Source organism: Rhinatrema bivittatum, chromosome 11 (assembly GCF_901001135.1).
Source record: "Rhinatrema bivittatum chromosome 11, aRhiBiv1.1, whole genome shotgun sequence".
Taxonomy (NCBI): domain Eukaryota; kingdom Metazoa; phylum Chordata; class Amphibia; order Gymnophiona; family Rhinatrematidae; genus Rhinatrema; species Rhinatrema bivittatum.
Genome location: NC_042625.1, coordinates 25,763,151 through 25,776,943, shown reverse-complemented (window position 1 = coordinate 25,776,943; position 13,793 = coordinate 25,763,151). Strand labels below are relative to the sequence as shown.

Sequence of the window (13,793 nt, the reverse complement as noted above, 5' to 3'; positions counted from 1 at the left end):
GTTCCGCGTCGCTCCCGGAGAGCAGTTCTCGCTTGGGCCCATGACTCCCTCACGGGGGGTCATGCTGGTTGGAAAGGGACTTTAGACTTGTTAAACCATTTCTACTGGTGGCCAATAGTGAGACAGGATGTCCAAGCCTTTGTGGGCTCATGCCCTACTTGTGCTGTTCAAAAGCCGCTCATCGGGAAGCCCAGGGGCTTGTTGCAACCATTGCCCATCCCAGTGGAGCCTTGGACACACAACTCCACTGATTTCGTTGTGGATCTTCCTGCCTCCGAGGGTAATTCGGTCATCTGGGTAACTGTGGACCGATTTTCCAAGATGGTGCACTTTGTTCCCTTGCCAAAACTACCTTCTGCCCCTGACCTCACTAGCCTGTTCACTCAGCATATCTTTAGACTTCACGGTCTCCCGCAGGATATAGTCTCCTTTCGAGGACCACAGTTTACAGTTCGCTATTGGAAAGCCCTATGCAAACGCTTCAATGTGCAACTTAGTCTTTCGTCTGCATTCCATCCCCAGAGTAATGGGCAAACGGAACGAACCAATCGAACCCTGAAGACTTTTCTCCATGCCTTTGTGAACGAACAACAAGATAATTGGTCCAATCTACTCCCGTGGGCGGAGTTCTCGTATAATAATCACACGCATGCTACTACTGGAAGTTCGCAGTTCCTCGTTGTTTATGGGAAGCAACTTCGACCACCCCTACCTTGAACCTAGTGCACTCCCGGCAGTGCAACTCTCAGCCCGCCAGCTTCGGTCCTTGTGGATCTCTACCCAGGAAAAGATCTGTAAAGCCGCCCTGCCCGCCAAGGAGTGGGCGGATAGGCATCGTCAGCCAGCACTTATCTTCCTCCCAGGAGACCGTGTCTGGCTTAGCACCAGAAATCTACAGCTACGTATTCCGTCTCGAAGACTAGCTCTGAAATTCTGTGGGCCCTTTCAAGTCGCCGAACAAGTGGAAGCAGTCTCATACCGTCTACGCCTACCCTCCTCCATGCGCATACATGATGTATTCCATGTGTCTTTGCTGAAGCCTCTTGTGTTGTCCAGATACCACTCCCGGGCTCCTGAACCCTCGGACCCTTCAGTACCGGACGAGGTTACGTATCAAGTACGTGAAGTTTTGGATGTCCGGTTTCACCAACGCCGATGGGAATACTTGCTTGCCTGGGAGGGTTGCGGACCCGAGGATAACTCGTGGGAACCGGCCCGTAATATCCTCGACAAGGACTTATTACAGCAGTTCCATTTGGATCACCCAAGTAAACCTGGACCGGCTAAGAGGGGGCGTAAGAGGGGAGGTACTGTTGCAGTCCTGGCCGTGAGCACAGCGACCAGACCCTTACCTCCTTGTTCCCGGACCTGCTCCCACCTCCGGAGCCCTGGCTTGTGGCCTGTTTGGCAGCGTCCCCGTTGGGGCTGTGCCGCCGCGAAGGTGCCTGAAGATGCCCTGCTCCTAGGTGCGCACGCGCCACTTGGGCGCCTTTCTAGCCCGTTTCCTGCCAGTGGTGACTCCGCCCAAATCCTGACGTCAGACGCCGCGGCCTTGATAAGCCGGCCGCGGCCGTCCAGTCCTTGCCTTGCAACGGGTTAGCTTCTCGGTTTCCTGTTGCGCTGTGCCCCGGAGTGACTCGCTTGGCTTCGTCGCTCCGTTCCTGCTACAGTACATGCTTGGTTACTGTCTGCCTGCCTGCTACAGTGCCTGCTTGGTTCCAGTACCCAAGTCTTGCTACAGTTCCTGCCTGGTTCCAGTACCCGAGTCTTGCTACAGTTTCTGCCTGGTTCCAGAACCCGAACCCAGTTACAGTATTGCTACTGTCTTAGTCTGGTTCCAGTTACCTGTCCTGATCCACGACTCGCCTAAGTCCCAGCAGCCGGGACCCTACGGGCTCCTCCCGGGGGGTGTTTCGGCTTTCAAGGGTGAAGCCACCTAAGTCCCAGCGGTTGGGCTCCTACGGGCTCCTCCCGGGGAGTACCAGCTTCCAGGGTGAAGAGCATCTAAGTCCCGCCTGAACATCTGCCTCCCTACCTGCTATTCATTAGAGACATTGACCATCTATTCCCAGTCTCCAGCAGGTCGACCCAAGGGTCCACTAAACTGAGACTCCCACAACAGCACCTCCCAGATGGAATCTGTACCCTGGGGAAGGAAATTAAAATAATTTTAAAATAATAATAATCACAAAAAATATAACAAGGATCACAATAAAGCTAGAATCTGTTCCCAGAAGATGTGGTCAAGGCAACTAACATTCAGATCGATACTGTAACGTGCGGTTGAAGATTTCCCGTCTGTAACGTGCTGGGAGCGCACAATTCGGACGCGTAAGGTGATCTAGCGATACAGTCTCCAGTTTCACGCGTCCTTAGCGCTTCTTAAAACAAACGCATAACCCTTTCCGCACGCAAAAAAAAAAAAGCCGGAGGCCGCTTTTGCTGCCGGCTCCCTCTGCCTGGATGAATGCACGCCCACCCGGCCGCCTTGAGCGCCTAAATCGGGAGGAGAGGAGAAGGGAGAAGGGACTACCGTAGCAGGCCCGAGCCTTGCTACTTTTTCGGTTTGTTTTTTTTTGCTTCGGGAGGAGGGGACAGGACTGGGGCTGCACCGGAGACCGGACGGGGCCAGGGCAGGTAAGCGGGGGCTGGGGGAAAGTTTGCTGAGCATCGGGGAACATAACTGTCCACTTCCTGGTACCTGTCATTTCAAATGTCATTTGAAATGACATTTGAAATGACAGATACCAGCGTGGCCGTGAAGCGTTAGGCCCGCGAACCCAGGATACTGTATAGGCGCTCTATACAGTAAAATGGGTTGCGCGGGCCTAACTCTTGCCTAAGGCTTCGCAGCCGCGGCATGCATTTGCATGCAATTTGAAGAGAGTATCGAGCGGTAGGTGAAGAGAACTGTGCGTGCGGGGAACGAGGGTGCGCCTGACACTGCCACACTGTTTCTACCGCGGCCTTAGAGTATCGATCTGATTGTGGGGTTCAAAAGAGGATTGGACAAGTACCTGAAGGAAAAGTCCATAAATAGTAATTAGCCAGGTAGACTTGGGAAAGCCAGTGCTTATCCCTGGAAGTGAAATAAAAGAAAAAGCTCAACTATTGGGGATCTGCCAGGTACTTGTGACCTGGACTGGTCACTGACAGAAAAGGGTGCTGTGCTTGATGGACCTTGATCTCACGCAGTATGACACTTCTTATGTTCTTATTGTGTAGGCGTGAGATGCAGCAATATGTACAAAGGTGAGGGAATGCATCATGCACTGCTCCGTACATACTTTGCAACTACAGGTACATCACTTAATAAAAGCTTATGCTACAATAAGATAAAACTTCCAGCTCTGAATGCTCTGGGAGGATTTATAAGCCAAAGTAGGCTCCTATTCTTTTTCTATTCCTTACAGCTGGAGTGAGCAACCTTGGAACTTGCACAGTCCTGAAGGGGGGATACCCTGGTTGCCCAATCAGGGGAGGAAAAAATGGCTATGCTGTTGAGTCTCTATACCGTGAAGGCACGGCAAATTCAGGAACGACTGAGCTGCCAGAACATAGGAACATCATTGTAAGCATGTCATAGCTTAGCCATGCGTCTCTTTCAGTGGGCCAGGGCAAGGAGCTGCTTCTGCTGTGGCAGGCCTAGGTGGGGAGTCGTTTACTCTGCAACAGAACTGGACATGGAAATAGCCACAACAGTTTTCCACAACTCAGGAAGAGCCGTCCCCCTCAGGCCTCCACCTGGGAGGAGTTCCTGCTGCTGGAGAGAGATCACAGCTGTTACCCACCAAGGGAAAAGAAATAGGGAGGTTGGGGAGGGGAAAGGGCAAAGAGGCCAGAAAGAGGGAGGAGGTGGAGGGGAGAAAATGGGGAAGAGGGAATGAAGGCAAAAAGTGTAAAAATGTAATAAGCAAATGAAAACATAAAAACATGAGCAAACTAAGAAAACAGGAAAAATTAACACAATAAAAAAGCAAAAATAAGTTGGGGAGGCTGGGATGGAGTTTTTTCTCAGCTCCTAAAAAATCATGGCTGGCATCTGTGTTTTTGAAGAATCTTCCAGCCCTCACCATTGTCATGTCTGTGTGCCTATGTGTGGTGTGGAGAACGTTGCCTCTGTGTTTATCTGGTGGGTGACCTATGTTAGGAGTTCCTAACCTTTCAGGGAACACAGACCCCTTTTCACTTCTAAAAGTTTCACGTCCCCGTCCCCCCCCGCCACACACACAGATCTCCTTCATTTTTACATGCCATAACAAAAGAAGCAATGATATGCACTCCAGAATCATTTCATCTACACTGAATACATAAGGAGAGCAATTTCCAAACCAATTTAAAATTTGCCCTCCCAACTGAAGGCTGAGGCCATTCCACCTTGAAATGGGGAAAAGGAAGCAAATTAAAAAATGTTCCAGGTTGGCAACTTGGTGTGACCTGGCAGAAAATCAGCAGATATACAATGTCATTTTCAAAGGGAAAATGACCACGGAGTTTCCTTTTGAAAACGGGCTGGCGGATGAAAGCCTGCAGTTTTGTTCCTGTGTACTTTTCATCTGCTTTGAAGCAGGTGCAAAGTCCATGTGTGAAGGTGTACACGAGGATTTCAACATTAAATTTCTGCATGCACTTTCCCTCCACCTGCTCTTTTTCTGTTCAGTGCATAGCCACTTTTACCATCAGTAGTGGGGAATAGCAATTTTCAAAAGAACCTTTTTAATATTGGTAAGCAGGTACTTGCCCACATAAAAAGTTTTGAAACATCCTCCCTGAAAATGTACCCTCTCTCAGCCTGCTTTTTTTTTTATACTTTATTATTTTCTTTTATGATTCTTACAATCACTTACGGATAATGAGAGTTACAAAATGATTTTAGGAGAATCAGACCAATAGCCTGCTTTTCGATGGGAAGAAGGCTAATGAGATCTCCATGTCTGTGTGGCCCCCTAAATAACTTGGGTGTTTAATGTCATATCCATACCTGGCTGTTGTCTAACCCTCCTTGATCCCTGATGGTCATCTTTCCCTTCTCCCCTCCTGGACCATGCTGGTCCTCTATCCTGCCCTCTCTCTACTTCTGTCCAGCATGATTCCTGGGGGTCCTCTCCTTCTGTTATGAACGTTCTCGCCCATGGGCTCCCCCGCGAGCAGGCTCACTTACTGTTGCTGTTTCTTCGCCGACGCGGCCCGGAGACCGCCCCGGATTCCCCTTTCCATCGCGGCTGGAGCTGCGGGTCTTCGGTCCCCCTCAGCGCGGCTGGGAACGCCGCCGACATCATCTTCTCCGCGGCGTGGAGGCCGCATCCCCGGGCCGGAGTAGCGGCTGGAGCCGCTGTCGACGTCAGGGCCTGCGTCCAGGCCAGCCCTGCCTCTTTCAACGCTGCACGTCGGTGCAGGCCGCTGTCCGCGGTCCTGCACAGCTCCTGCTCTCTCCTTAGGCGCCGGCGCGCACCTCTCTGCAGAATTTAAAGAGCCAGGCACAGGAAGTGTGCTGGCCCCACCTTTGATGGGACTTCCTGCTTCAGCCCTATAAAGGGCTGCTCCGTCAGTCTGTTCGGGGCCTTGCATCGTGGTGATCTCCCTCTGAAGGCTCCTGCCTGCCAGAGTTTGTAAGGTCTTCTATCTTCGTGGAGCTCCTCGTCTCGTCTGTTTTGTTCCATGTCTTCATGTCTTGGTGTTCCGCCTGAGGTCCCAGTCCATGTTTGATGTCTCGCCATGATTGCCTTCCTCCACGTCCTGATGTGTCTTCCTGCCAGGATGTTCTTCCCTTCGTCTTCGTCTGCAGTGCTCTTGAGCCTTCCGGTACCTGCGAGGCTGGGGGTCCCTCGGATGAGGTTGTGCCCGAGTGGATCAGCCCACAGGTGGACAGTGTGTCCTGTGCTCCCGAGCCTCCGTTCCTGCCAGCCTTGGGGGAAGCTTCGGATGACACCAGCTCTGTCATTGGAGTTCCTCCTTGTCTGGTCCTTTCCTGCGCTGTCCCGTTCTCCTCGTGGTCCGTGACCAGTCTGCAAGGGCTGTGTAGGGCGCGCCGTGGGACAGGGTGGTCTGCGACCAGCCCATTGGGTCCGCCCGTGAAGGTGGGCTGAGTAGGGCGCCCTGAGAGACAGTGCCAATGTCCATGCCTTGTGTCTTGCCTGTTTGGATATTCAGTTCCTCGTCATGTCCGAGATAAGGATGCATCAGTCAAGTGTCATGTCCAAGGATGCCGTTGCATCAATCCAGTGTCTTCGTCATGGATGCCGTCGCATCAACACTGTGTCTTCGTCTAGGATGCCCTTGCACCAACCCAGTGTCTTGTCCGGATGCCGTCGCATCATCCAAGTGTCTTGTCTGCGATGCCGTCTCATCGACCATAGTCCTGTCTTCATGTCAAGGCCGTCTGCCCTCAACCTCAGGCCAGGCCTGCTGCTCCATGCTGCTCGCAGCAGGTCCGAAAGGGCTCGGAATGATCGGAGGACCATTCAACTTCCAACATCCTTGGATGTTGGCCTTGGGAGCTTGCCGGCCTGGCGGAGGGTAAGACCGTCAGCCATGCGGAGCCACCGTCAACCCTTGGCTCGGCCCTGAAGGTCTGGGCCCGGGCTGAGGCCCAAGGGCCCACTAAAATCCCCCGTTCTCAACACCTTCTCTCCCCTGATAGGCTGCCATCCACTCTTACTCCACTTAACCAGGTCAATTATGGATTCCTGTCCCCCTAGTTATCCTCCCATTTCTTCCTTCATTCCTGCCTCATTCCTTCTCCCTGTCTTTCCCTTCATGCTGTTAACACCAATTCCATTTCCTCCTTTCTTCCTTTGAGCTATTCTACTCACTTTTCTGGTTCAGCTCTCCTCTCTCTCTATGGCAGAGTGGAAAATGTTTCTCACCGCTATGATAACCCAGCTTTCCTCTGTTTTCCTTAGAGTGCAACAGAGACTGCATGAGTTCTGACAGTCAAAATCGGCCCCTCTCTTCCCCACACCCTCACAAAATGCAGCAGTAGGGTTTAAAATTCTCAAGGGCTGCAATCGGCCTCTCTCATACTCTCCTCTGCTAAACATGTGGAGGTGCAGAGGTTAGGACTTTTCAGCTTGGAGAAGAGACAACTGAGGGGGGATATGATAGAGATGTTTAAAATTATGAGAGGTCTAGAATGGGTAGATGTGAATCGGTTATTTACTCTTTCGGATAATAGAAAGACTAGGGGGCACTCCATGAAGTTAGCATGGAGCACATTTAAAACTAATCGGAGAAAGTTATTTTTTACTCAATGCACAATTAAACTCTGGAATTTGTTGCCAGAGGATGTGGTTAGTGCAGTTAGTATAGCTGTGTTTAAAAAAGGATTGGATAAGTCCATTACCTGCTATTAAGTTCACTTAGGGGCGGGTTTTAAAAGCCCTGCGCGCGTAAATCCTTCCGGATTTACGCGCGCAGGGCACTTGTGCGCCGGTGCACCTATTTTGCATAGGCCGCTGGTGCGTGTAAAGCCCCGGGACGCGCGTAAGTCCCGGGGCTTTCTAAAAGGGGCGTGGCCAGAGCAACGCGGCATTTTGGGGGCGGCGACGCGTGTGACGCAGCATTTCGGGGGCAGCGACGCGGGTGTGGTTTCGGCCCGGGGGTGTTCCGGGGGCGTGGCCGCGGCCTCCGGACCAGCCCCCGGGACCGGAATACGGAGCGGGGCTGCCGGCCAGCAGGCGTAACTTTGCCGACAAAGGTAGGGGGGTTTAGATTATGCGCGTATCTATTAAAATCCCGCGTACTCTTGTTCGCGCCTGGTGCGCGAACAAAAGTACGCAATCGTGCTAATTTATAAAATCCGGCCCTTAGTTTTTGGGTACTTGCCAGGTTCTTATGGCCTGGATTGGCCACTGTTGGAAACAGGATGCTGGGCTTGATGGACCCTTGGTCTGACACAGTATGGCATTTTCTTATGTTCTTATGCAGTTTGAGGCTTCTAAGGGTGCAAAAGGCCCCTCTCTGTCGTTCCTCCTCCTGGTCTGCAGCAAGCTTTCAGGGCCATAATAGGCCCCATTCTCACTCTCTTGGCTTGTGGCAGCAGTTCAACTAATTGCAGCTAGCAGCAGCCCTCTCCTTTTCTCCCTAGCTAAACTTTCTTGCATCCCTTCTGGAGGATCCCCTGGAATGGTTTTGCAGACCCCAGGTTGGGAACCATGTTTCTGGCTGCCTGTGTCTCTCTCTCTGTGTCTAGGTGTGGTATGTCTATACCTGTCGCTGTGTTTATCTTCTGTCTGGGCATGGTGTGTCTATGTTTTGGTTTTGTTTTTTTTTGTCTAGGTGCTTGGATTTTTGTGTCTTTGTCTCTCTGGATATGGGGGTTACTGTGTCTGTCTATGTGTGTGTGAGGTGGGTGGGAAGGTCTGTATGTCTGTCTTTGCTTGTTCCAGTATCTGTTTCACTCTCTGTCCGCTGGATGTAGGGTGTCTGTATCTGTCTGGGTATGAGGCATCTGCTTCTCTGTCTGCCAATCTGTGCCCATGTTTGCCTCTGTGTGAGCTTTTAACAACTTGAAAAGAAACAAAATGGGGGCATTGAACCACTGGTAGTTGGCAGCGTGACTGCCCGGTGAATAATCACCCTTCACTATATATATATAGAGAGAGAGAGCAACCCATTTTGGGGGGGACCCAACCAATTGCATGAATGGGGGGGGGGGGGGTCCCCTCCGCTCAAAAGGATTGCTCACCCCTGCCTTACAGTTAAACTTTACGGCTACATCAAGGGTGGTTGGCAGGCACCAGCTCTTGCCCCTGTGATTTGGCAGCGGAGGTGCCGACAGCAAGTTGCTGCCTCTTGCCCCAAGCGGGTTACCGATGGATCCGAAGCGATCGAGCCACCTCACTGCACCGGGCCGCCGCAGCTGTCACTTTAACGCCGCCGTCCTCTTCCCGGCGCGCATGCGCCCTGGGCTTCTGCGCTTGTCATCATGGCGACGCGGGGCCATGTGCAGGATCCCAACGACAGGCGGCTGAGACCCATCTACGGTAGGTTTCTCCGGCGCTTGGGTTCCGGGCTAGAGGGCCCCGCCGAAGCCGGGGCCGCTCAGCCTTGGACGGCCGTTCCCCCCCCCCCTTCCCTTCCCCCGGATCTCTCTCGCCTGAACTCCGCTCTGCAGTGGCCGGGACGGGAAGCGGTGGGGGGACGGTCGTGGGCAACCGGCTGGGCGCCTAGGCCCGGTCTGGGACCGCGGGCTGGAGTGAGGAAGGGGAAGGGTTTCGGCTTCGTTCCTGGCGGAGGTGCGGGCTGCCCTCCCGCGGGACGCCGTCGGTAACTTCCTCGCGAAGGGAAGCGAGTTTCATTGTAAAGGAAGCGAGGCTGCTGCAGGTCGCCTGATTTCCTCCCACTCCAGGCCTGTGCCATGGCTGGGGGTGAGGGGGTTTGCAGCTTGGAAAGAGTCACACCGGGATGGGAGCTGTAAACATTTTAATGTCGGAGGATTTCCTGGTCTCCTTTCTTCTATTAAACTAGACAGACTGTCTAGTGTCAGTGCAGGTATCAGTTTCTGTGCTTGGGGCACCCATGCAAAACAGTATTGAAGGGAGAGAAGTACAGTGCAAAAGCTTCTTACTTTTTAAAGTGGTGGGTATCTACTCTGGACCAGCTTGCCCTGAAATTTGAAGATTTATAGAATCAAGCAAAATGCATTATGACTTTTTGCTAAAATGTTCCACAGATTCCAAATAAAGGTATGTTTATGCTGGCTGTTAAATTCCTACTTTTAGAATTACCTGATACTGAAACAAGGATTCAGGTTGTCAGATAAAAATGGTTTGCTTTAGGGGCATAAAAACTTTCAGTTCTTTGGACTTTTTTTTTTCTAATTGCCAGTGTTTTAAATCTTTAAACTTATTTAGTATTGGTATAGGAAGTATGTCAAAAGATCATTTAAAACCTAAAAAAAAAAAAATCCATCTGAAGCAAAGACTATGTGGTGAATTTGTAGGGGAAAATACTGCATTTATACGGTATTTTATTTATAAACATTCCTGAGATATTCAGAATAATGATCCAGGATTTCTGAATCCTATTCCCGCACACTAAAGCACCGGAGCATCTGTACACTAAAGCATCTGTACAACGCAACACAAACAGGGCTGCAAGGCAATAGGGCTCTAAAAAATTGTTTGGGGAGTGAGAGATTTTTTTCCTCCTCATATTTGTTTGCATAAAGCTTAATGACTGGTTAACAGTGTTTCTGTGACTGCTGTAGTTTTGTGCAAATTACTTTGCCTCCTCCTACCCCTGTTTTGCCAGACTATAACTGAGTGGTAATAATGTTCTACCTCCACTTCAGGAGCTGTCACATAGTGTAATAACCAGTGTCAAGGCCATACACCTCTTGGATGAATGCGTATATTTTCTGAAGTGGTGTGAGTAAACAGAGTTGTGAAAATATTCATCATCTGAAATTGCCAAGCTTTATTCAGTCCCAATAGTTGTTGTAATTAGCTGATAGAAGGCATTTTTGCAAAGTGACGTTTAGTAACCTCTGACAGTGTAGAATGAAGATCATAATCCATTTCTTTTTTATTAATGACAATTTGAAAACTCAATTTTGGAGGTGTTAATTAGGTGTTACATTGTTAAATGGTTGAATTTCTGTACTTTTGTAATGTGCTTCTCTTTTGGTCTTGTTTGCTGGTAGTCCAAAAATAATTTGTGCAATATTGGAATGAATAACCATTTCAGAATAAAATCTAATCTATTAATATTGTAGATTTCTCATTCTCATTCTGCCATTTTCTCAAAGCATAAATGTTTGTTACTGATGTTTACAGAACAAGAAAGAAACCTTGGGGTGACTTATATTGGATGATTTCAACTTAGTAAAATAGTGCAGCAAAGCAATGGACAGAGCTGGAGGGGATGCAGGGGTGCATAGGGAGAGGTATAACTAGTAGGAAAAGGAAGTGTATAGGTCATTGATGGGACCTGTGTGTGGAGTGTTATGTCTGGTTTTGGAGGCTGTGTCTCTGAAAGAACATAGTGAAGGAGGTCCAGAAAAAGGTTACTAAAATGGAAGAAGGTGTTCATTAGAAGTCCTGTGAGCTGAGACTTGGAGGATCTAAATATGTAGACTTTAGAGGAGAAACAGGGGAGTTATGAAAGAAACATTAAAATATCTGAACAATATTAATAATAATGCACAGGAATCAAACCTTTTTTTAGGGAAAAGGGCACCCTAGACAAAGGGGTCATAATATGAAACTTGGAGGAGCAACATCAGGAAATCTTGTTTTCAGGGAAAGGTGGTGGATGCATGGAATGCCCCCCAGAGCAGCTAGTAGAGGAAATGCTACCAGATTTAAGAATACAAAATAAATAGAATCTTTATTTGTAAGAAAAGATAATACACAAAAGTAAAAGGATTTCTTACTTCTTGTGTTGAACTTGTAATAAATGTATTATTTCATAGCAACCATCATATAGCACTGAGTCCCGGATGACTTACCAGGTGACCCTTAGAGCGGAATGAGCTTTCTGCGGAAGAGACTCATTGTATCTGTCTGTGATTTACTATGAAACACACCTGATTATGAGCGCTATTTAAATCCTGAAGTAATAAATAATGTACATTTATTTTGATATTCTTCTTCTCTCTGTGTTTTGATGTTACCTTTTAGGATTGCTACCTTCATTATCTTCTGCATTGTGCTCTGGAGCAGAGAAATGTCTACGGTTTAGTTTTTTATACAATAGCGTGCAGCTTCATTTTCAGGGCATTAGTTTTTGGAAGGGGTTGTTTATTTTTTAGTCTGACAGTTTCCTCTTGTTCCTCCATCTCTATCCACTCTGGCACAATGAGCCTTCATTCACAGCCACCCAGGGATGTGTCCTGTGGAACATAAGAAATTGCCATACTGGGTCAGACTGAGTGTCCATTAAACCTGTTTCCAACAGTGGCTAATCCAGGCTACACTAAGTAGATCCCATGCTACTGATGCTAGTAATAAGCAGTGGGTTTTTCTCTAAGGCAACTTGATTAAAAGCAGTTAATGGACTTCTCCTCCAAGAACTTCTCCAACAAATCCCAGAGCTTAATTATGTGCTATTTGCTAACTATTATCTGAAAGAGTAAACAACTGATTTACATGACTTGCTCTAGTCCTCTCATGATTTTATATACCTTCATCATATCCCCCCCTCAGGTGTGTTTTCTCCAAGCTGAATATCTTTAGCCTTTCCTCATAGGGGAGCTGTTCCATCCCCTTTATCATTTTGGTCGCCCTTATCTGCACCTTCTCCAGTGCATCTATATCTATTTTAAGATGCAGCGACCAGAATTGTAAATAGTATTCAAAGTGTGGTCTCACCATGGAGCGATACAGAGGCATTATGACATTTTTTGTTTTATTAACCATTCCCTTCCTAATAATTCCTAACATTCTATTTGCTTTTTTAACTGGCACAACACACTAAGCTGATGATTTAAATGTATTGTCCAATATGATGCCTAGATCTTTTTCCTGGGTGGTAACTCCTATTATGGAACCTAACATCGTGTAACTACAGCAAGGGTTATTTTTCCCTATATGCATCACCTTGCACTTTTCTACATTAAATTTGGATGCCTAATCTTCCAGTCTTGCAAGGTCCTCCTGCAATTTATCACAATCCACCTGTTTTAAATACTGTGAATAATTTTGTCATCTCCAAATTTGATCACCTCACTCGTCATTTCCCTTTCCAGATTATTTATAAATATATTACTCCTGGGGAAATTCTGCGCAAAAAAACTTTAAATTCTGCAAACTTTATATTGATCAAAATAACACAATTTATATGACAGTCTTTAAGTAATTACATTTTAAATAAATAAAGAAAAAAGTTATTACTTAAAGATGCAGAGTTTCCCTAGAAATTCACTGTAAAAGTGTCCCTACTCCCTTGGCCACTTTGCCCTTTGAGGCCCCAGCTCCTCCATCTGCCAGTATCTCTCCCCTCCACCTCTAGGCTCAGCCCCTTCCACTCTATCGCCAGTCCCAGAGTTTGACCCTGTTCTCAGTACTGCCCCTCACACAGGCTCCCTCTGTCCCTCCCTCTCTCTAGTACACACACACACCCTCATACAGGCTCCCTCACTCTCTCGCGCACACATACATCCTCTCATACAGGGTCCTCTGTCTTGCATACACACACACACACAAGCTCCCTTTCCCTCTCACACATACTAGAGGAGCCCGGCACAGCAGCCATTTGCCATTAAGCCAGGGAATCGTAAACCGGCAGGGTGCCGGCACACGCAACTTGCTACTGCTCCAAGGTAGGAGCGAAAGGTAAAATAAGAAAATTTGAGGTAGTTAGGATAGGGATAGGGGAAGGGAGGTTAGGCTAGGGTGTTGGGACGTTCCCTCCCAGTCCGTTCCTTAATTGGTGCGGACTGAGAGGGAACTAGGGAAGGCCCTGATGTGTCACACGCATATTTGCTAAAGTTGTCACCCCCCCCCCCCTGCGCGCGCGCACGTCGACCTAGCATTCTTTAACATGCGCACGCATGTTATAAAATTGTGAGTCCATGTGTGCTCGTGTGAGTTTTGAAAGTGTACCCCTTAGGGAATAGCCACTGCTATTACTGGCATCAGTAGCATGGGATCTACTTTAGTGTTTGGGTACGTGCCAGGTACTTGTAGCCTGGATTGACCACTGTTGGAAACAGGAGGCTGGGCTTGATGGACCCTTGGTCTGACCCAGTAGGAGTATGGCAATTTCTTATGTTAATCCAAGCTGGCCGTGTCTTTCTGTATGTTTTGAGATTGTAATCCTGATAATAGTTTGCATGATTTTTCTTGGCA

General features: G+C 48.6%; 1 protein-coding gene across 2 annotated transcripts in view; it reads left to right on the top strand.

Annotated features, from left to right (window-relative positions):
• The first annotated feature begins 8,844 nt into the window (after positions 1-8,844).
• NAA25 (N(alpha)-acetyltransferase 25, NatB auxiliary subunit) overlaps positions 8,845-13,793 on the top strand; it is a 188,087-nt gene continuing 183,138 nt past the window's right edge. The window contains exon 1 of one of the 2 annotated variants that reach the window (XM_029619559.1): positions 8,845-8,984. In XM_029619559.1, coding sequence (XP_029475419.1) covers positions 8,927-8,984 — 58 coding nt within the window. In that variant the 5' untranslated portion in view covers positions 8,845-8,926. Of the gene's footprint in view, positions 8,985-9,560; positions 9,687-13,793 lie in introns of those variants that run through there. The other variant, XM_029619560.1, reaches the window with a different exon arrangement.